The sequence below is a fragment of the Hydra vulgaris genome, chromosome 12 (genome assembly GCF_038396675.1).
Source record: "Hydra vulgaris chromosome 12, alternate assembly HydraT2T_AEP".
NCBI classification, from domain to species: domain Eukaryota; kingdom Metazoa; phylum Cnidaria; class Hydrozoa; order Anthoathecata; family Hydridae; genus Hydra; species Hydra vulgaris.
Genome location: NC_088931.1, coordinates 17,570,050 through 17,594,345, shown reverse-complemented (window position 1 = coordinate 17,594,345; position 24,296 = coordinate 17,570,050). Strand labels below are relative to the sequence as shown.

Here is a 24,296-nt window from a genome sequence, read left to right as displayed (position 1 = left end):
ATAAATATCAGCTTTAATTATACATTTCAAAATTCGTGTATTTCATTTGATTTGTTCAGCAAGTTCTTTACTTTATTGACTGTCAAAAGAAATATTTCAAGTGTTGATTGAATAATATAATTTTTATCCAAACAACGTTTGTGATAAACTCTATTTTTGTGATTTTTCTTAAAGGTTTTTCCAACTATTAAAAAACTATTATTTAGTCTAATTTGTCTTAAAGCTTTTTCCAACTATTAAAGAGTTTGTTAACCAAAGCGTTCTTTAACTATTTAAATGTCGTTTTGTTGATGATTATTGGTCGCAATAAAATATGTGGTCAATAATTTGTCAAACAATTTTTTCCCATGAAGTTCGTTAAAACTGCCTGAATTTTCAGCAAATAAGTCAGAGAAAATAATGTTTTTAAAAGATGTTGACATATTGTCATGAAAAATTACTTGCAATTGTTCTTGTACAAGTTCTATGATTTGCTCATGTTTTCATTTTTTGTCTTCCTTATTTTTTAATAAAAATAAGATGTTAATTTTACACATTCTTATGAAGATTTTAACATTTTTAGTTTTTTAATACGTTCTTTCTCAGCTTCTCGTTCTTTCTCTTTTCTCTACCTTTTCCTTTATGATTCATACGTTCTTTCTCAGCTCTCAACCTTTTCTTTTATGATTCATATTAAATTAAATAATTTATAGAAATAAAAAAAAATAAATATTAGTAAATGCTCAAATGCTAAAAAATACAGTAAAAACAAAACGCTTGAAAAAAGTACTTAATTTTTATGCTATAAAACAAAAGTAAAATGTTGTTTTTATGTTTTTCTTTAATAGCTGTGCTATATTTAATATTATAATGTTTTACATTTTATTTGATATTATAATGTTTTACATTTTATATCTATATTTAATATTATAATGTTTTACATTTTATTGCTGTACTATATTCGATTTTATTAAACCAGTTCTATTGGTTATCGTTAGATAAAAACAACTTAAAAGCTTTCCTGCATTAATGTTGCTATGTGGTATAATTAATTGTCGTTTTTGCAAATTATTGAATTTTTATAGTTTGCAGAACTAAGCAGAAAAAAGTTAGCACTACTTTTAATAATTAAAAAAAAAATCAAAAACCATAAATTTGGAAAAGTTTTAAGACCGGCCCATTTTTTCAAAAGGAGGGTGACAGCTACCCTACTCGCCCCCCCTCTTAGCTATGGGCCTGATGTAAGCATCATTACAAAAATAAATCATTACAATTGATTAAGTGGTTTTTGAGAAAACTCAATTTAAAATTGTCCAAATTTCAACCGATCATGGTGTTAACAGTATAAGTTTAAGACTTTTGTTTTGAGTATATAAATATTTATTTACTAAATATTATAAACATTTATTTTAATTTTAGACGTGATCAGATCCTTGGTGTTTCTGCATACATTGGAGCATTACAAGCAATTCAACGAAGCTTTCAAACTATTGCTGTTTTTTTATTTCAACATGCAAGGTTTGTTATCACTAAATTACACTTGAAATAAAAAAGACCTAATATTATTTACTTTATAATCAAAGTAATAATAAAACTAGTCTACAAAAACTTTTTATATGTTACATAAAATTTTTTGTCTAGTTAGATTGAGGACAAAGATGAGGATAGTGGAAATAAAGTTAGAATGCTTGAAATACAAATAGTTTTTTTTGTAACTAGTTTTTATTAAATTTTAGAAATTTTAAATTTTTCTTAACAAAAAGAAGTTATTCAACTGCAACATTAATATAAATGTAGTGTTATGATTTTACGTCTCTTTCAAAGAAAACAAAATGATTTTGTCTACCCTAGTTGTAATTCTAAAATTAGGGCAATAGCCCTCAAATACCCCTAAGCTTTAAAGGTGTGTTTGTTAAATTGAGTTTTTTCAAAGATAAATTTAATAGTTTCATAAGACTCATGATGGAAACTTCACCTAATGGTATAGAGGAAAGTTTATTGCTGAAATATAAAAGAACAACCTTTAAACTTACTTTTGAACCTTCAATAAATAAATACCACTCTACTGCTTTATATTCTATACCCCAGAAAGTCATTACACCATAAACATTATATAAAGTAAGGTTAGGGAGGTAATTCAAAATTAGTAAGCACTTTTCTTGTTACAAAATTTTGTTGACCAGTGTAATTTAGGTAAAGAAAATTAAAAGCGAAAAATACTTTAAACTTTAATTAGTTTTAAAAATTTTCTTCAAAATATTATTTTAGTAAATTGCTTCGAAATGATGAAGAAAATAACAAAACTATGCTAAAAATTATTGATGAAGATTGTGAATTACTAGGCTTGAATAAAATAAATCCAAATGAGTTAAGGTGATTTTGTTTCACATTTTAGCTTTTTGTTTAATTTCTTAGTGCTTGATAAGGACATGTTTTATTTTTATCATTTTATAAATCATTTTATATTTTAATAACTTCATTGTTTTATGTATTTGGTATGAAGTGATGTTTTTATTTAGTTATAAAAGTTAAATATAACTGTGTTTTACTTTACAAAATAAGTATTTCGTTTTTACGCAGAGAAAATGATTTGCAACTACAAACAATAACACAAAAAAAAATTTATTCAAAATTGTCACATAAATTTGGTAAGTTTTAAATTACTATGAATAATTCAATCTTAGTATTAAATACTATATTCTATACACTGTGGCTTCAAAGTGTATAAAATATTTTTTTTTAATTTTCTCACCTTTTTCAACCGTTCTGAACCTAAATATATATGTATATGTCGAGGCTAAAAGTTATAATATTTCCTATAGATAAAGTTTTGAGTGGTGAATACAAAGTTGTTGGAGAGCAACTTCCATCTCACAATACAACATTTGTTAATATGTTTACAAATGAACGAATCAAAGTAAAATATTTACTTTTTATTTAAAATCTTTTTTTATTTAAAATGTTTAGGCTTTTACTATACTTTTAGAATTGTTTTAGGGTCCTCTATTTGTATTGGAGGATGGTGTCTCAATGTTACCTCTAAGTACAGCTTTGATGTGGGCTGTTGTGAATCCCTACTCACCACTTGCTACTGGTCACAGAATAAATCCCTTTTAAATTTAGTGTTTGTGTGATTGAGGAAGTGTGTGTGTATGTGTTTATATGTCTATATGTGATATATATCTATATGTGATATATATATATATACATATATATATATATATATATATATATATATATATATATATATATATATATATATATATATATATATATATATCTATATATATATATATATATATATATACATATATATATATATATATATATATATACATACATACATACATACATACATACATACATACATACATACATACATACATACATATATATATATATATATATATATATATATATATATATATATATATATGATATATATATATATATATGATATATATCTATATGTGATATATATATATATATCACATATAGAAACATTTTATACTTATAAATGTTGTATATATTTTATGAAATTTGTAAAATGATATGATAAATTTTTATGAATATTGGAAATTTTTATAATTATACAAGAAAAATTCCTGTCATTTCTTAAAACATTTTTAAAGATGCTTTAATATATTATATTATAAATGTTTGCTAATAGAATAAATAAAAAAATTAACATATGAATTTTTTTTCTTGTGTCATTTTAGAAAGCATTAATATTATGTCATATGACAAAAAGTTTTTTTAATGAATTTACTTCTAACTACTAATTAAGTTTAGTGGTACAAAGTACTAAGTAGATTTAAAATTAATAAAGCCATTGACAAAAGACATAAAAAAATGTAAGTTGTATGAGTCAGGAAAATGTTAAGATTTGAGAGAATTCTAAAGCATCTAATGATCAAAAAAATTTAAATCTTGTTTCTTTTAAAAAAAAATTATCATCTATTTCTCAAAAAATCGTGTATTTCTCAAAAAATCTTGTATCTCTTTAATCACAATGTATTTCTCAAAAAATCTTGTATCTCTTTAATCATAAATGGACAAAGATAAATACAAGACGGTTTGAAGTTATACAAACATGAACGAACAGTTACAATTAAAGGATGACCAAGGTTGGAACTTTATGGTACTCCAAAGGTTATTGAAAATGAAGGAGAGTGTTGTCCATCAAAGATAACTTTAATACTGTAGCTAAAAGGGAATGGTATAGTTAAAAGACCATTTGTTTAAATGACTCTAACAGTTTACATAATTTAAAAAAAATAAATTGTTTAATAGGTTGCAAGGTTTGTGAGTGCACTAAAATAAAAATACATGTTATGCTGACATCACTGCATCAGAAAGTCTAGGAATAAAAGTTTTGTTGACATATTTTTTATCTCATTTGAAAAGTGAGCAGTGGGCCCAATTTTTAAATAAGATAAAAATGAGCATAAACAGATGCTATATAAAATTTCATTTATATAGCATCTGTTTATGCTCATTAATAATAGCATTATTTTTCAGTATAATGTCATCAAAGGTATTTCATACAAGGCCATTTATGCAAACATATTTGTACATATATAAAGTATAAATTGCAAAGTAAATTGATTTGGTACAAAAAACAAATAGTTTATTTAACACAATTTTAAGCCCAATTGACAATTTGAGATGGATGATTGTAATTCATTATAATTCAGATGATTATAATTCATAAGCTCTTATCTTAAATTTGTCTTATAAAAGAAGTTAGTAATTAAATGTTATAAAAATTTTTGTTGAGAATAATAGCCTTGTTGGGAGTGAATCAGATTAAAAGAATATATATTAGTTAACAAATAAATAATAATGAAAAATAATAGTTATTGACAAAGAAAGCAAATTATTTTTGACAAAGTTAAACTTACAAATGATCTATAGCTAATTTAAAATTCTAGTCTTTTATTTAGTTTCACAATGCAACAATGTAAATTATACTGTCATGGTTTGCTCACATTTTTGGCATTTGTTTGCTTTTATAATGCTCTAGATAATGAACTTGTTCATGATGATATTTTTGCTATTTCCAACAATATGGATTTACGTCCTGAAACACCATTTGTTAATCTTTTTTACAATGACTTTTGGGGTCGTTCAATTAAAGACATCAAAAGCCATAAATCTTATCGACCACTAACAATACTTACCTTTCGATTAAACTATATGATCCACAATCTACAACCATTTGGTTACCATCTTGTAAATGTTATTTTGCATATGGTGGTTGTCAATGTTTTCTTTTATGCTTTATACACATACATTTTAAGAGGTGTCAGAAGTAGTTTGTTTGCAGCACTAATATTTACAACACACCCTGTTCATGTGGAAGCTGTTAGTATAAAAGATTTAAATTAAATTATTGAATTTATATATATTTACATAATAATTATTTATATTAATATAATATTTATTTATATTTTTCATAGATATATACAGTCCCAGATCATATTATTAGCCGTTTTTAAATTTGTTTGTATTATTTGTCTTCCTTATAGAAAAAGTTGTTTTTTTAAATTTTCATTTTACATATAAATTCAATATACATTTTCATTTTAATATAAATTCAATATATATATTCAAACATGATTTGCACAAATTATCGTAAACAAGGTTACTTGGGACAATGGTTTTACTTGGGTCAAAAATAGAGACTTTAGTTTTTTAGGTTGACCTCGCATCCCATATATTACAGCTGATTCATGCTTGAACTTTTAGAAACATTATTCTGAGATAGTAGAGTTAGACAAAAGTTTATTACACAGTGTTTTTCTTCAGTTTTCAGAGAATTTGTAACACTATAGGTAAATTTAAGACTTTTCTCAAACCAAAAACTCCTGTTCCTCAAGTTTATCAATAACTATTAAGTTAAGTAAGTATTAAGTATGTAGCAAGTAAGCAAGTAAGTATTAAGTAAGTATTAAGCATGTAACAAGTAAGTATTAAATATGTAGCAAGTAAGCAAGTAAGTATTAAGTATATAGCAAGTAAGCAAGTAAGTATTAAATATGTATCAAGTAAGCAAGTAAATATTAAGTATGTAGCAAGTAAGCAAGTAAGTATTAAGTAAGTATTAAGTATGTAGCAAGTAAGCAAGTAAGTATTAAGTAAGTATAAAGTATGTAACAAGTAAGCAAGTAAGTATTAAGTAAGTATTAAGCATGTAGCAAGTAAGCAAGTAAGTATTAAGTAAGTATTAAGTATGTAGCAAGTAAGTATTAAGTAAGTATTAAGTATGTAGCAAGTAAGTATTAAGTAAGTATTAAGTATGTAGCAAGTAAGCAGGTAAGTATAAAGTAAGTATTAAGCATGTGTGGCTCTAATTAGTTTGTAATCTTAATTATTAAGATAACATTTGTTTTTTATAATCTTCCTGATGAATTATCATTAAGGAAAAGAGATGTTGTACAAGTCTTGGATGCACCTACTGCTCACAGGGGAAGGTATATTTTTAACACTGCTTCTCTTAACAATTTTAACATCCAGATAAACATTAGTTTAATCAAGCTAAAAGACTGTGAATTCTGTTACATTTCAATTCAACTATTTGGTAAACTCTAATTTCGATTAAAATGTATTAGACGTTATATTATTATTTTTTTCAATAAATATTCACCAAAATTGGTTCTTTCCATTGTATCTTGAGTTAGTAGATTGACATTCATAGTTTTTAAAAAAAATCTTTATTGAACCATGTAAACCCACAGTAAGGCTTATTTGAATTTTTTTATTTGAACTTGAACTAAGCCATTGTCCCAAGTAACACCTTGTAGTGCGGTTACTTAGGACAAGTAAATTTTTATTTTTTATTTATAAGTAATCTAAATCACAAGAATGGAAATTCAGTGGTTATGTACACCCACAGACTCGTGATTTGATATTTTTGTTCAAAATAATAAGTTTTTCACTTAGCCCTATATTTGTTCAAAGTTGAAAATTGTCTCAGGTAACTCCGCTTTAAGGTAATAAATATGTTTATATATTTTTAATTTTTTTTTTTTTAATCTTCTTAAATTTTTACAGAGCTGCACAAAGATCGTTTAGTATAATATAGATCCAAATTTTTAATATTTTTTTCATTTTTAATTTTTTATAGAGCTGTACAGAGATGTTTTAGTATAATATAAATGCAAATTAAAATCATTTCAAATAATATTTTTAAAAAAATCACATGTCAAATATTTGTCATAATATTTGTATAATGTCATAGTATTTTTAATCAATTGGGTCCTATGTGTGATCTTTTCTTTGAAAATTTTTTTTCTTTACATTACATTTTCCCATATATTTTCTACGAGGTTTAAATCAGGGGAATTGCCTGATCAATTCAAAAGTGAAATTTTTTGAAAAACCAATAATTTTTTAATGAATTTTTTTAGTATGGCATAAAACAGGATTTCATCTTGCACAAAATATTCCAACTTTTATTTTGGACACCATTCCTTCTCTTGAGGTGAAAAACTTCAAAGACTTTCTTGTATTGTTCCTGGTTCATAATTTCATTCCACAATGTAAAGTTGACCAATACTCTTTCCACTGATAACTGGACAAAGTATGACTTCAATATGGTGTTTTATTGTCTGAATTTATTTATGTAATTTAGTTATGTAATATGAAATTTTTTTATCAAAAACTCTTTTGACATACTGAGTAATTTAAATCATAATTTCTATGGTAGACTGATTGCTAAATTATACCTCATATAATATATATTATACCTCATATAATATATATTATACCTCATATACCATACCTCAATAGAAGACTAAAAAAGTAAAAAGAGAAAACAGATTAAAAATTATTAAAAAACACAAAGACAAAAAATAAAACAATTTGTTGCTAAGTTTATTTACCCCTCATTCAGTTTGCTGGTAATTAATCTATTTATTTAAATCTATATTGTTTAATTATTTTTACTTTCTCTTGTTCATAGGTGATAATTATCTTTTTTGAATTTATTGTAGCACTTCATGATAATGTATCACATTTTCTTGATATTTCAATTATTAAGTAATGCTAGTTGGTTAAATAATATTTTTTTATTTATTATTTTTTTTTTAGAACTTATATTTTTTTATATTTTCCATTTTTATTTATTTCCCATTCTGCAATTTAGATCTTTTAGAAGACTTTTTTTTTTAAAAAAAAAAGAGGTATTTTAAAAAGATAAAAGTTGGTTTGCATAGAAAAATAAAAAGCATTGCAAAAACAGTTTATAGAGTCAAAATTGTTTTAAAAACAGTTTATAGAGTCAAAATTGTTTTAAAAACAGTTTATAGAGTCGAAATTATTTTAAAAACAGTTTATAGAGTCAAAATTGTTTTAAAAGCAGTTTATGGAGTCAAAATTGTTTTAAAAACAGTTTATAGAGTCAAAATTGTTTTAAAAACAGTTTATAGAGTCAAAATTATTTTAAAAACAGTTTATAGAGTCAAAATTGTTTTAAAAACAGTTTATAGAGTCAAAATTGTTTTAAAAACAGTTTATAGAACAGTTAAAGTTATTTTAAAAACAGTTTCTAGAGTCAAAATTGTATTAAATACAGATATAGTCAAAATTTAGAAGACTTTTTTTTTTTAAAAAAAAAGAGGTATTTTAAAAAGATAAAAGTTGGTTTGCATAGAAAAATAAAAAGCATTGCAAAAACAGTTTATAGAGTCAAAATTGTTTTAAAAACAGTTTATAGAGTCAAAATTGTTTTAAAAACAGTTTATAGAGTCAAAATTGTTTTAAAAGCAGTTTATGGAGTCAAAATTGTTTTAAAAACAGTTCATAGAGTCAAAATTATTTTAAAAACAGTTTATAGAGTCAAAAATATTTTAAAAACAGTTTATAGAGTCAAAATTATTTTAAAAACAGTTTATAGAGTCAAAATTGTTTTAAAAACAGTTTATAGAGTCAAAATTATTTTAAAAACAGTTTATGGAGTCAAAATAGTTTTAAAAACAGTTTATGGAGTCAAAATTGTTTTAAAAACAGTTTATGGAGTCAAAATTATTTTAAAAACAGTTTATAAAGTCAAAATTGTTTTAAAAACAGTTTATAGAACAGTTAAAGTTATTTTAAAAACAGTTTCTAGAGTCAAAATTGTATTAAATACAGATATAGTTAAAATTGTATAAAATCGTAATTTAATAACAGTAGTTAACAACATTTAAAAAAAAAACATAACGAAATAGCACAGGTGACAAAACACAAATTAAAAAGATTCCACTTTTTCTCTGAAATTATTGCTACCCTAAAAAGAACATAATATTCCCAATAACTTAAAAAAGTTTAAGCTTGAAAATGAAAACAAAAAAATCAATCAATAAAAAGATTGCTATTAGATTTAAATGAAACTTAAAATATTAATTAAATTCAATAAAATTAACTAAATTCAATAAAATTTTTGAGCTAATAATTTGATCTTGGACTGTGTGTGAGTGTAGTGATATATATATATATATACATACATACATACATACATACATACATACATACATACATACATACATACATACATACATACATACATACATACATACATACATATATATATATGTGTATTTGTATTTTTACTAATAATAATTTTTCATCTATCAATACTTTTTAATTTGTCATTAATATCAATTTTTATGGTAATATTTGACTTTGTATCTAGGTCACTGGAGTTGTTGGAAGAGCAGATGTTTTATCATGCTTATTCTTTTTATTATGTTTTATATTTTTTATTAGGTGATAAATATTTCTGTATATTCTATTGATTTTTTCATTATTTTGTGTTGCAATGTTGCAAGCAGTTTTTTGCTGCAGCAGTTTTAATACTAAAGAAGTTTTTGCTGTAAATGTTTAAAATGAATTGGCTAAGTGTTTATTTTAATAAATACAATTTACTACTGTTTTTTTTTTTGTTTAGATATTCTGAAGAGAGTAAATTTAAAGTACTTTTTTTTTTTTTTTTTCCCAAAATAATAACAAATAAATATAAAAAAATGAATTGAAACTGAATGAAAACAATAAATTGAAAAAAAAACCAGCAGCAAATTATCAGATATATTTTTTAAAGTTTATTACTTTTTAAAGTAGTTAGCCTTAGAAGTTGACGTATTATTTTTACAAAACCAGTTAATTGTGTCATTTTGTTCAGTTTTATTTCTTAAATTGTATTTGTATTTAGTTAATATTTTCTGTTTTGTTTATTCAATTTTATTCAAGTATGAACTTTAATTTATTTTGTTGTTTTTATCTTTGTTATTTGCATATATAGCTTTTTTTATTATTATTTGTTATTATTATTTTTAAGTGTTTTTTTTATTTATTTATCTAATAGAATAGATGCTCAAGGAGTTATTTTTCTCTGACAATTTTTTTCGGAACAATATGCTTGTTTGTAAAAGAACATTCTGCAATGGTATTTTTTGTTTGCATTCTTTACAACATGATTATTAATAAAAGAAATCTTCAAAGGTAAAAGTTTACTTTCTAATAAATATTTTGTTTGCACTAATACACATAAGGATGTATTTGGTAAAATTTAACTTTACTTTTAGAGATTTTTGGGAATTATATTTTGGAAGAAAGAATAAAGAATTCATCAGGAACATCAGCAACAAAACCAAAGATATGCTTAAAGAAAATATTTTATTACTGACTTGGGTACAGTGTTTATTTTTATATGTCTATTTGTGTTGTAAAACACTTATTTATCCAAGTTTGTTAATTGTTTATATGATTCAAGTTATAAAACATTTTTAATGCACAAGTAACTCCAGAATGAATAAATCAAAAGATCAAGTTGCTAGAGAAGATTTAAAATCAAACCTAGTATTAGGGTGGCTCATAAAACAACATTTTTTGAGAATCAAACCTAGTAGTAGGGTGGCTCAGAAAACAACATTTTTTGAAAATGTCTGATGGTAACCCCTAATGGTGTTCTATATAATAAATTAATATAAAATTTAAAAAATTTTTGAATAAAAAAAATTTTTAGGGGTTGCTCAAGACCCTTAAACATCAGATGGGTCCCTAATATTTTAAAAAAAAAAGTTCTTTAAAAGCATATCATGTCAGGTATTAAAAAAAGTGAAATTTTATAAAAATTTCAAAAGTAAAAAAAATTTATGGAAGCGCAAATATAAAAATTTATTTAAAAAAACTATGAGATATGTACTTTTTTATTTTTTTTGTTAAAAAACAATAGTTTTTAAGCCATATAATTTAAACTAGTAATCTTTATATAAAAAGATTATTGTTTTTGGATGTTTAATAAAATTTCACTTTTTTTGAGATAATACATTATAGGGTCTTGAGCGACCCCTAAAATTTTTTTTTATTCAAAAATTTTTTAAATTTAGTTTTAATTTATTACATAGAGCACATTTAAGGGGTACCAGCAGACATTTCCAAAAAATGTAGTTTTTTGAAAGAACCTACCTATTAGGTTTAAAGACAAAAGATATATTAATAAAAATCTAACAAAACATAAATTGTAATGATAAAACTAGCAAACAATATCGCCATGTTCCTTCTGCTGACAAATCCGAAAAATCAGCGCATCATCAATCTCGCTCAAAAATGATTGACTCGTTTTTTAATGTGAAACATTAAAAAACGAGTCAATCATTTTTGATAATTTTTTAATGACGAAATTGTTGCTAAGCTAGCATCTAATATTGGACTTATTTTCAACGAAATTGCAAATCCATTGGTGCAAAGGTTGATTGAAAATTGTACAATGGTTGAAGCTCCCAAAAACGTTGAGAGAGTTTGTCAGACAATTTATAGCTCATCAGCGTATGCGAGGGACAAAGTGATGAAGGAAATAATGTTGATAAAATCCAATGGAATAAAGTTTTCCTATGTGAGTGATGAGGCAACATTTAAACAAATTAAAGTTATGAACATCCATATTTTTGGACCCAACAATTACAATCAAAATCTTGATATGATCGAAATGGGAAAAGAATGTGGTGCTAAAACCCTTTTTGAAATTGCAAAATTATCAATAAATGACCTTTGGCATCGATCCTGATCGAGATTGCATTAGTCAAACTATGGATGGGGCAAGTATTTGCACTAAATCCGGCCGTCTCTCACAACGACTTCATCACATTTGCTATGATCATGGAATCCATCTTTGTTTATTATCAGACCAAAGCAAAGAAGAACCAGATACAGAGAGTGACATGTTAGCATGTACATCTCAGAGTTTTTGCAACGCACCAAGCGTGCTTAGTTTAGAAACAAACGAAGATGAAAATGAAGACAAAAATAAAGCTGAAGCAAATTCTGATGAAGAAAATGTAGAAGATGAGGAAGCATTTGAGTACAATCCTGCATTGCCTAGTACTAAAACTTTTGAAGATGTTCGAACTATTGTAAAAAAATTCAAATACAAACTTAAATTAGTCAAAAAGCTTAAAGAAAATGCTCAATCTCTTGGAATCAGATTCAAATTGCTAGTTCTTGATGTCAGAACTCGATGGAACAATGCATTGAAAATGTTGAAAACTTTCAAAGACTATAAAAAAAACTCTTAAATCATTTGGACATGATTGGCCTGATTATTTAGAGACAAGCATTCCTGAATTAGTAGCAGCTCTTCAACCATGTAAAATGGCTATGGATGTCATGAGTGACAATGATGCTGACTCAAACATTGCAGAAGGTGCATTAGAATCTTTGTTAGAGGAATTGCAAATGAAGGAAAGTTTTGTTTGTGCTCATTGGACTGAAGAAATTGAAATAGAGATTCTTAAAAGATGTTCGATCTTAAAGACTCTGGCTTAAACATTTTTTTACTCCATCCAGTAAAGATGACAGTGATGATGTTTTAGAAATTGCATTTGAAGCTCATCAGACAGTCGAACAGACTCCCAATGATCCTAAGTTACGTCTTACCGCTTCCTTAAAACGTCAAACAACTTCAAACTTTGTTCCAAAGCTCAAAAGCTTAACTAGAAAGAAAAGAGAATCCAATGCCCAACAACATATCCAGTCACTGATCCTAATGATTTGACTGCTGATGAATTTAACAGCTACGTTACGACTGGATTCAAATCAAAAAAGTTATGCATGTTAGAAAATGCATTGAAATTAATCAGGCCAACATTGATTCAATGTGAACAAAATTTTTCAATTTCAAGCTACCATTGTAGTAAGAAATCTTTAAGAATGACAGCTGCAACTTTGAATGACTTAAGTCTTTTGAAAAGTTTTTTCAAGAGTCAACATTAATTTGATAAATGTAGAAAACTTATGGTTTATTAATATAATAATAATAAAAAATTATAAAACACAAATTTTTTGGAAAATTTCAGTTTATTTTCATAGTTTTTACATTTTTAAAAAAGTTTTATCTCGGTTTCTTACGAAAAATATTGTCTTGTATAGACCAAGAACCAAGACAAAAAAAAACCTGAGATTCTGAAAGTATAATTTCATTTGTATGTTTATTTGGGTGTTTAAAAAAAATGGCTTTTTTAATTTTCAACTCACATTGCTTTCCATAAGGTATCTCAACCTTGATATTGCTATCAAAAATAAATTTTTTTAATGATTAGATTGCTACATGACTTCCCTCAATAGATTGAAGGTCATTTTTTGCCCCTTTTTTGCCGTTTTTTAAGATGAACTTAGGGGAGTGTTCTGATGCAAATTTTCAATTTTTTTCAATTTTTAATATTTTTGATCCTGTAGAAAAAAATATAAATAGAATGTTAAGCTTAATTTGTTACACCATTTGAGTAATGATAATCGAAAAAATTAAAAAAAAAAAAATGTGTTCTTCAAGCATTTTTGTGTCATATTTGTATTCTAATAAAATGTCTATTGATGATTATTTGAACAAAACCTTTTGCCTGATACAAATCTGACTTTTTAAAATATTTAACTCTGAAAGCAGGAAAAAATTGTATGTTCTTTAATTTCTAGAGATATATTCAATGTAAAATAAACCCAGCTAAGGCCGCTTGAATTGATAGGTTTGACCCTTGTGTTTTAAAAAGTTGTAATAAAAACTTTAGTTCTCAAACTAGTTTTAACTAATCTTCTGAAAGAAAGAAATGGGTAGCTGAATTTCTGAAAGAAGGAAATAGGGTAACAATTTGATTATTCAAGATTTCAAATCAGACTAAATCTAGTTGTGTGGAACTGTCTAAATTCTAAAACCCATTCTCTGTTCATTATGGATCCAGCTTGTCATATTTGTGGTGCTAAACATAAATATGACAAGCTGGATCAAAAACAAAAAATTTGTTTGCTAATTAAAATATAAATTGGTTTAACTTTCTTTTTAATGAATTTCGGTTAAATATACATATATAAGCATAATAGATGCCAAAATATAAATTATAAATTAATAAATATAAATAAATTGAAAATGTATATGTTAAGTTGCTTGATAAGCATGGCAGTGAATCTCTTGTAAAGTATTTTGGACAAGAAAACTATAGTTTTACAGTTTTTTTTTATAGTTTTTTTATATAGAAAATACAAAGTTGACATTATTGAGCTAATGAGTAAACAGTATTTGAATATGTATGACAGTATGACAATATAGTGCCCAGGACTGCATGCATTCTATCATACTTATGAAGTAAAAATCTGTAATGAATATTAATATTGGCATTTAAAAGATATTAACATCTTTAGTGTTTTTTTAACCTATATAAACAGTTTGTGCGGTGTGGAAATCTGATTTTTAGGTGCGTTTTTTTATAAATACATACATACATACATACATACATACATACATACATACGCATATACATATGTGTGTCTAAGTGTATTTTTTTCAAAGGTTACTATCTTGTTTGCATTAAGAATAATCATTATGGGAAGTGAATTACCTAAGTTCCAAATTGAAGATAATCCAGCTTCTTTTTCACCATATTTAACAACAAGAATAATGACATACATGTACTTACTGGTATTTAATTGTCAACTTTTTTTGATTCCATATACTCTTTGTTATGACTGGCAAGGATCGAGTATACCTCTGGTAGAAAGTATTTCTGATTATCGAAACTTACAAACACTGATGTTTTTTGTTATATTTGCATCTCTTTTTTGGAAAAATATAATTGATTGCTCAAAGGTTTCTAATATTTTCATTAATTTCAAGTCTTACTTTTTATGATAATTATTTAATTATCAAATTTTATTTGTATATTTATTCCAATTTTATCAGTTTTTTGATTTTATATAAAAAAGATTTTTGCTTTCACCATTTTGAAAGTTACACTTTTTTTAGTGCAGTAAAATAGTTTTGGTTGGTTTTATTTTGTTGTGGATACCATTTATTCCAGCTTCAAACATTTTTCTAAGAGTTGGTTTTGTTGTTGCAGAAAGAGTTCTATACATTTCAAGGTAGTTATTTTATAAAAAGATCTATAAATTTTATAAAAAAAGTATCGTTTACAGTTGCAAGTTGAAAAAAAGTGTCCTTATCTTTTATATATTTGTGATAATGCATCGTCACCATCATCATTATCATCATTATCATCATCATCATTGTCATCATTTTAGTGCACTTGTTTTTTTTAATATAAACACTGTTTCTTTAACATAAACAATGTTGAGCATCTTTTTTCCTGATTATAGATTTCTATATGTTCTGAGTATATATTTGTATATGTTCTGATTATATATTTCTATATGTTAATAGATTTCAATAGAAATCTTGAAAATTTTGCAACTTTAACATTAAACATAAAATTACTTTTTAGTTTAGACTTTTGTATACTAGTTGCATATGGTCTTGATCTACTTATTGTGTTCTTCAAAAACAAAAAATTACTTTATACTTTGTTTTCTGGTCAAATACTGCTGTACTCAATAAAGACAATAACATACAATAAAGTCTGGAAATCGAGAGAAAGTCTTTTTAGGTGAATCTAATTTAAATTTAATTTTCAATTTAAAATAAACAACAATTTAGTTTTTTAATTTTTGTAAGCTAAACCTTTATTTTAATCATACAGTTTTTTTTTTCGATAATTTGTGTACTGTGTGATATATATTATCAACCATCATACCATCATTGTATTTATTTGATAGTTTTCATTTGTTTATTTTAGGTCAGGAATAAATACTTTACCACATAATGCAAAAGTACACTATAATTTTGCTAATTTCTTGAAAGACACCAACAACACAGAAGAAGCAATTCAACACTATCAAAATGCTGTTAGGTTTGTTAGATCAACCTTGGTGCTATAAAATACTGTTAAGTTTGTTAGATCAACTTTAGTGCTATAAAATGCTTTTCCAAATGTCTCTATTTTTTTTTTTGTTTTTTTTTTTTGCTTAACTTTTAAAATAGTTACTATATATAACTTCTAAAATAGTTATTTTTTCTGAAATTTTTTTCAATTTGTAAGTAAAATTCAAAAGTTTTAACTTGGATAATTCACTTTACAACAATAAAGATATATGCATGAAATAATAGTTTATGCAATAGTGTTGATCATAAAATAATATTATAGTCATTGAAACACAAAATGAACTTAGATAAAAACATCTGGGATAAAGTTTTCCTTTAACACTAACAGTTTGACAATAGGTAGCTTGATATAAAGAAGCATGGACAACATTTGATTACTTAAGAACAGGAAAGCCACAAGGAAGGGGTTATGAAGAAAATAGAAAATGTAACCAAAAATGTGTAAGAAAATCAAGAAACATCAATAATAAGATGAAGAGCACATCAGTTAGAACTTGCAAGATCGTCCCTGCCTCAAACTTTGCAGTCAGACCTACACTTATTTATATGCAAGCAATTCTATCTTAAGAACTGATGTTATTTAAAAAACAAGATATAGTTATTTGAAAGACATACAAGACACAGTTTTTTAAAAATTTGCTGTTAAATTATGATCAAAAATATTTAAAATACCTCTTAAGGTACTAACCTTGCATAATGAATTTCTAAATTTTGAATCAATACTCAGTATACTAATAATCAGGCAGTCTTATTTGTAGCTGAATGGAAAAGTTAATAAACAAAATGGTGGAAAATTGCAAATCCGCTTGAGGCTTTTCCATCCACCTGAGTTTTTTAATTTTTATGACAAATGTAATACTGTAGAGTGGTGCACAGTGCAGAGAGATAATTTTTAGTTTAATTAAATTGATTAGGACAGAAACATATATGATTTCAACAGAGCAGCACTACATCTTATACTGCTTGAGAAACAATCAATAGAATGAAACAGAGTGTAATAGAGTGTAACAGAGTGTAATAGAGTGTAACAGAGTGTAGTAGAGCGTAACAGAGTGTAACAGAGTGTAATAGAGTGTAACAGAGTGTAATAGAGTGTAACAGAGTGTAATAGAGTGTAACAGAGTGTAATAGAGTGTAACAGAGTGTAATAGAGTGTAACAGAGTGTAATAGAGTGTAACAGAGTGTAATAGAGTGTAACAGAGTGTAATAGAGTGTAACAGAGTGTAATAGAGTGTAACAGAGTGTAATAGAGTGTAACAGAGTGTAATAGAGTGTAACAGAGTGTAATAGAATGAAACAGAGTGTAATAGAGTGTAACAGAGTGTAATAGAGTGTAACAGAGTGTAGTAGAGGGTAACAGAGTGTAACAGAGTGTAATAGAGTGTAACAGAGTGTAATAGAGTGTAACAGAGTGTAATAGAGTGTAACAGAGTGTAATAGAGTGTAACAGAGTGTAATAGAGTGTAACAGAGTGTAATAGAGTGTAACAGAGTGTAATAGAGTGTAACAGAGTGTAATAGAGTGTAACAGAGTGTAATAGAGTGTAACAGAGTGTAATAGAGTGTAACAGAGTGTAATAGAGTGTAACAGAGTGTAATAGAGTGTAACAGAGTGTAATAGAGTGTAACAGAGTGTAATAGAGTGTAACAGAGTGTAATAGAGTGTAACAGAGTGTAATAGAGTGTAACAGAGTGTAATAGAGTGTAACAGAGTGTAATAGAATGAAACAGAGTGTAATAGAGTGTAACAGAGCGTAACAGAGTGTAACAGAGTGTAATAGAGTGTAACAGAGTGTAATAGAGTGTAACAGAGTGTAATAGAGTGTAACAGAGTGTAATAGAGTGTAACAGAGTGTAATAGAGTGTAACAGAGTGTAATAGAGTGTAACAGAGTGTAATAGAGTGTAACAGAGTGTAATAGAGTGTAACAGAGTGTAATAGAGTGTAACAGAGTGTAATAGAGTGTAACAGAGTGTAATAGAGTGTAACAGAGTGTAATAGAGTGTAACAGAGTGTAATAGAGTGTAACAGAGTGTAATAGAGTGTAACAGAGTGTAATAGAGTGTAACAGAGTGTAATAGAGTGTAACAGAGTGTAATAGAGTGTAACAGAGTGTAATAGAGTGTAACAGAGTGTAATAGAGTGTAACAGAGTGTAATAGAGTGTAACAGAGTGTAATAGAGTGTAACAGAGTGTAATAGAGTGTAACAGAGTGTAATAGAGTGTAACAGAGTGTAATAGAGTGTAACAGAGTGTAATAGAGTGTAACAGAGTGTAATAGAGTGTAACAGAGTGTAATAGAGTGTAACAGAGTGTAATAGAGTGTAACAGAGTGTAATATAGTGTAACAGAGTGTAATAGAGTGTAACAGAGTGTAATAGAGTGTAACAGAGTGTAATAGAGTGTAACAGAGTGTAATAGAGTGTAACAGAGTGTAATAGAGTGTAACAGAGTGTAATAGAGTGTAACAGAGTGTAATAGAGTGTAACAGAGTGTAATAGAGTGTAACAGAGTGTAACAGAGTGTAACAGAGTGTAATAGAGTGTAACAGAGTGTAATAGAGTGTAACAGAGTGTAATAGAGTGTAACAGAGTGTAATAGAGTGTAACAGAGTGTAATAGAGTGTAACAGAGTGTAATAGAGTGTAACAGAGTGTAATAGAGTGTAACAGAGTGTAATAGAGTGTAACAGAGTGTAATAGAGTGTAACAGAGTGTAACAGAGTGTAACAGAGTGTAATAGAGTGTAACAGAGTGTAATAGAGTGTAACAGAGTGTAATAGAGTGTAATAGAGTGTAGGTTTTTTTTCAGACCACAATTATTCTACTTCATTATAAAAATTTAATTGTTAAATTCCTCTCAACCTCTCAACAAAGTTCTCAATGATTTTGAATATATTTTAATTATAAGTTATAATTGTATTTCCAAAGGCTGCTCTGCATATTTTTTAGGAGAATACCTAGATCTGGATATAAAGCCTTCGAAATAAGAATGTACTTTAGGAGTAACAGTCAAGTTTTTGTCAATATTAATCAAATATCCCTTTAAGAAAAATATTATGCATAAATTATTATGAAATACCAAAAAATGTACTGGTGCCCACAATATTATTTCAAAGCAAAAAGGAATATACTACTATATACTATATCTCCTTACAGTATTCTTAAACAACCATGTAAAGTTGTGTGAATGCTTGAATGTCATTTTGTAATTGGAATCCAAACTGTTTTCAAATGTTTCTTGAATTACCTGGCAAAACTTTTACAGGGGCTCTAATAAAGATAGTAGATCCACTGACAACAAATTCCCTAGGTCATCGCACTGTTCTAGTATCTGTTTTGAAGTATTTGCTTCATAAGTTCCACCATGATATTCTTTTATCATACATCCCAACCTTAAAACCCACATCCCAGCCACAACTTGGTTTGGAATGATAACATTTAATTTACAAAACCTTTCAGCATATAAAGTTCTAGCAAAGGCGTACCAAACTTCATTCAGGCTTCACAACATCCTATGTAAAAACTATTTTAATTAATGTCTGATAAACTTTAAAAATTTTTATAGTAAAGCTTTAGTCTATACCAATCATCTAGAGAGCTCTAAGCACTGAGATCTCCAGCAGCAATAGTTGATGTCTCCTCACACCAGGTATAGGAATATTTTTCTCTGTGAGCTTAAAATATTTTATATAAGACTTACAGTTTATCAAGTAGTCCCTGTAGATCAAACAATGAAATAAGTATCAATTTAGAATATAATATGTAATACTGAAATTCCCAACAATATGTTAATGAGTTTCTTTTTTAGGTTATCTGCATATGCAAGAATGACTGCTCCATTGATCACAGAGTATGTTTCTCTGTTCCTTTTGTTGTCTTTTCCTACTCTTGCTCAGGGTTGAATTCCTTCCAGATTACTTTCAATTAACTGTCTAAATTGCATCATAATATATGAATTTAGAAATGTTTTACTAAATACTAGATTAAAATAATACTTAACTTATATATATGTTCCTAATTTTTTACTTTTGTTATCTGAATTAATTCCAACTCTGACAAAAGTACTGGTAATCTTGCCCTCTGGAATCTATGATAAGGTTTACAAACTCAGTAAAGTCTTTAATGTAAGAAAGATCTCTTGTAACTAAATTTGTGAGCTTATTGTTTATTTTCTCTTCAGCTTCTATGATTTTGCTCCTCTTATCTAGTTTTGCTGCCTTGAATGGTTCAAATTTAATAAAAAATTTTTGAATCTCCTTCAATATCTGCTTATTCATATATAGACTAAGCCTTAGATTGTTTAATAGAGGCTGGATCTCTTCAAGTTTTACTTTCCAGATTTGATCAATGGGTTTTCCAAGGATTAAAGGATTTAAGGACTTTCCCGTAAATAAAATTCAATAATTCATGCTGTACATATTTAGAAATATTAGTATTAAACATTTTGTGCTGCTACTAAGTATGAGCACTTCACATTTCATTTATTTTATAATAGATAAGAAACCTAACCTGTTAAAAGATTGATCTCTTCACCGAGCCTTGTATTTGAAGAAGCGTAGTACAACAACAATTCTGTTTTAGAGCAGAGTTTAAGTAACTTGCTGTTGTATCTTTGTTGATCTGCTACTAAGCTAGCTTCTATTATTTACCCTTTCCTGATGTGGAGTAAAATTTTACAAAGATTACAAAAGCAGTTAGGATATAGATTTTGCAATAGCACAAACTGTACAGTGTAAGCTAAAATCTCTGCCAGACTTGAAAAGCTTTAGTTCCGCTTGCTTCCACTTTTCAGTAGTATTTTTTGGAATAGAATTAATGGAAGCCAGTTTGTGCAGGTATAGTTTGCAAGATAAACAAATTCGTAAAGTAGAAGAAAACTGAGATTATGGATTAATTATAGAGATTATCTAATTAAGACATAAATAACTTACCTGTAAATTTTTTTCAAAGTTATGTATTATATACATTTTTATTTTGTTTGAGATAAATAGAACGAGCTTTAAATTTTTTGCAACTTAATCACTTGTTACACAACTTAATCACTTGTTACACAACTTAAAACAATCAAAGCCTTTTCACATACAAACTACTATACCTTAGTACTGCGATTGAAACAAATTTAGTTGAAAATATTTTTTATGCAAATTATGCAAACCTTTTATAAAGAACATTTTATAAACCCTATGCAAAGTACTTTCTTTAAAATTTGTGCAAGTTCTTCTTTCCAAACAAATGCCTAATTTGCTTGGAAAGAATAAACTTTTTGTCTTTTTTTGCATTTTTTATAATTTTTTTTTCACACTGAATCTACAATAACCAATACCCTTTTTTTTAAATCATAATTATAAAAATTTTATTTAAAAAAAAAAAAAATTAAATTGCCTGCTTTTACACTATTTTGTTGCTTTATACTCTTGTTGCTCAGTTACTATTAAGGTTAGGGTTGATGTCTTTTTCTTTTTAGATTGGATCCCTCACATTCTAGTGCACACAACAATCTAGCAACTATAATCAATAATGATGAGGTTAAGAGTTTTTATCATTTTCTTTATATTGAAGAACCTCAAAACTAAGTTTCTAGGAATTTATTTAGCTCTGGTTTTTCAAAAGTTTAAGTAATGGCTTTATATTGCTCATTGCAATTATCTCTAAATAGTTCAGCCAATAAACTTTATGTGCATAAAAAATTAAAATAGTAATAATAATAATAATAATAATAATAATAATAAAACCAGCATAAAAACAAAAAATTGAAATAATTCTATATAACAATAAGCAACACCATAAAATAAAAAACTCCTTAATTATTTTTATGATTTTGTTTATTTGTGTACTTTGTCAACTTATATTGTTCGCTGTATGTTTACAAATAACAAAACTTGATTAAAACTATTTGCAAAAAACTTTTCTTTGAATTCCACTCTTAAATCTTATGATCATTCTCTTCCTTCCATTCCAATTGAACAGGTTAATGCATTGTTACACATTCAAATAACAGATTAACCCATTGTTCGACATTTAAATCACTAAAGTCATATCTCAATTTAACTCTTCTATGGCTTGTGGTCCAGACAACATTCCAGTCATGGTCTTACAAAGTAATAGTCTTGTTCTCCCGAAAGTGTTCTCTAGAACTCTCTTCAGTTCTCTCTAAAGTATTTATTAAGGGCTTCACTTAGTCTTGTTTTCCTGCCTGCTGGAAAATGGCCTTTGTTCTAATTTTCAAAAACTCCGTAGAACATTATGACCCCTACATTTATCGTCCGATCAGTCTTCTTTCTTTTATTTGCAAGGCTTTGAGTCTTTGATCAATAATTTTCTAACATCCCATCTTGAATCAAATAACTTATTGTCAGACAATCAATATGGTTTTTGATCCTCACGCTCTACAGCTGATTTGCTAACTACTGTGACTAAAAGATTTTATCATGTTGTTTATCATGTTTAGATGGAGGCGGAGAGGCTAGGGCTATTTCTAAGGCTTTCGACAAAAATTGGCATGCTGGACTTCTCCATAAGCTTGTTTCATATGGTGTATCTGGGAAAGTTTTTGAGATTATTAAACCATTTCTTTATAATCGCTTTATCAAAGTCATCCTCGAAGGGCAACACTCCTCTTCATTTCCAGTAAGTTCTGGCGTACCTTAAGGTTCTATCTTTGGTCTTGTTTTATTTCTTATCTACATTAATAATCCTCCCGATAACCTTACATCTAAAGTAGCTCTTTTTGCTGATGACTCAACTTTATACTCCTGTTTCGACCAAAAGTTTTCTCTTTTTCGATCGCTTAAAACAGGCAGCCAATCTTGAATCTGATATCACTTCTAAAACAGATTGGAGCTCACAGTGGCTTGTAAATTTTAACTCCAACAAAACTCATTTATTTACTGCAAATAACTATCGCAGTATTTCTTTATTAATGATTGGCAACCACCTCACTAAGTCCTCTTGTTTACGTCTTCTTGTATTATCGTTTACTACTGACCTTTCATGGAAACCATATATACAATCGATTAGCATCTGCTAAGGTTGCTTCTTTTTATTGTGTTTGCTATTTTTTTACTCCTAATTCCATTCTTTTCATTTATTCTAATACAACAATAGCATTCTATACAGGGACAAATCTCTTATTTGTCCCTGTATGGAATGCTGTTGTCGTATTTGGGCTGGTTCTTCTAATGGCGCTCTTTCCCTTCTTGACAAGGTCTAAAAACGTATTGTAAACATGGCCGAACCTTCTCTATCTGCTAAGCTTGAGTCTCTTTCTCTTTTTTACAAATACTATCATGGTTGCTGCACAAAGGAGCTATCATCTCTAGTTCCATCAACTAAAGCTCATTCTTGTTTGACTCATCATTCAGCAAAGTCTTATTTTTTCATTGTATCTGTTGCTGCATGCTCTAAAAAACTTTTATTTGTCTATTTTTTTTCTTTGCACTTCAACCCTTGGGAACTCTCTCCCATCTTCATGTTTTCCTGACTCTTACAACCTTTCAAATGACTCATACAACCTTCAACAAGTCTATTGTCAACCGTTACCTTGCTTTTTAACTCTATTCTTTTTTTTTCTAATAATCCCCAACTTAATAGTGGTTGCTTGCAGCCTTGTTGGAAGTGAATCAGAATTAAAAAAAAGTTAAGTAAATGTTGTATTATTTTTTTAATATTTGCTTTTTCTGAGTAAAATGAAGATATTTTTTGTTGCTAATTATTAATTTTTTGTTGCCAAAAGTTTTTGAAATCCTAGGATTATAATGTTAGGATAAGTTTATAATTTTAGGATGGATTTATAATGAAAGGATATATGGAATACCAATTTTATATATATTTTTTTTCTACCAATTATATCGTGTTAAAGATAATAAACAAGTTGTTGATTCTGTTTTTGAATTTTATTTAACTCTGTCTGTCTGACACAAGTTTTTATCGAATCAATTTTTTGTTACCAAATTTTTACCCACTTCCTAAATTGCTAGATTTTTGAATTTTTAGCATTTGCATAAGTTAAATCATTTTTGACTCCATTTGATTTAATTGTTATCAAAATATTTCAAAATCAAAATTAATATTTGCCCT

The 24,296-nt window shown here is 26.9% G+C and overlaps 2 protein-coding genes across 3 annotated transcripts in view; both read left to right on the top strand.

Moving 5' to 3' along the window:
- Positions 1–3,166, top strand: part of LOC100202679 (WD repeat-containing protein 17) — an 84,520-nt gene extending 81,354 nt beyond the window's left edge. For both annotated transcript variants that reach the window (XM_065812397.1, XM_065812398.1), the window contains 5 exons: positions 1,399–1,497; positions 2,248–2,352; positions 2,560–2,627; positions 2,802–2,896; positions 2,977–3,166. In XM_065812397.1, the coding sequence (XP_065668469.1) occupies positions 1,399–1,497; positions 2,248–2,352; positions 2,560–2,627; positions 2,802–2,896; positions 2,977–3,096 (487 nt within the window). In that variant the 3' untranslated portion in view covers positions 3,097–3,166. The remainder of the gene's footprint in view (positions 1–1,398; positions 1,498–2,247; positions 2,353–2,559; positions 2,628–2,801; positions 2,897–2,976) is intronic.
- A 1,730-nt stretch (positions 3,167–4,896) lies between these two features.
- Positions 4,897–24,296, top strand: part of LOC100202853 (protein O-mannosyl-transferase TMTC1) — a 45,109-nt gene continuing 25,709 nt past the window's right edge. Inside the window, exons 1-10 of the mRNA XM_065812400.1 lie at positions 4,897–5,346; positions 9,656–9,729; positions 9,911–9,935; positions 10,325–10,461; positions 10,545–10,650; positions 14,795–15,091; positions 15,248–15,363; positions 15,723–15,884; positions 16,074–16,187; positions 21,685–21,745. Coding sequence (XP_065668472.1) covers positions 4,933–5,346; positions 9,656–9,729; positions 9,911–9,935; positions 10,325–10,461; positions 10,545–10,650; positions 14,795–15,091; positions 15,248–15,363; positions 15,723–15,884; positions 16,074–16,187; positions 21,685–21,745 — 1,506 coding nt within the window. The 5' untranslated portion in view covers positions 4,897–4,932. The remainder of the gene's footprint in view (positions 5,347–9,655; positions 9,730–9,910; positions 9,936–10,324; positions 10,462–10,544; positions 10,651–14,794; positions 15,092–15,247; positions 15,364–15,722; positions 15,885–16,073; positions 16,188–21,684; positions 21,746–24,296) is intronic.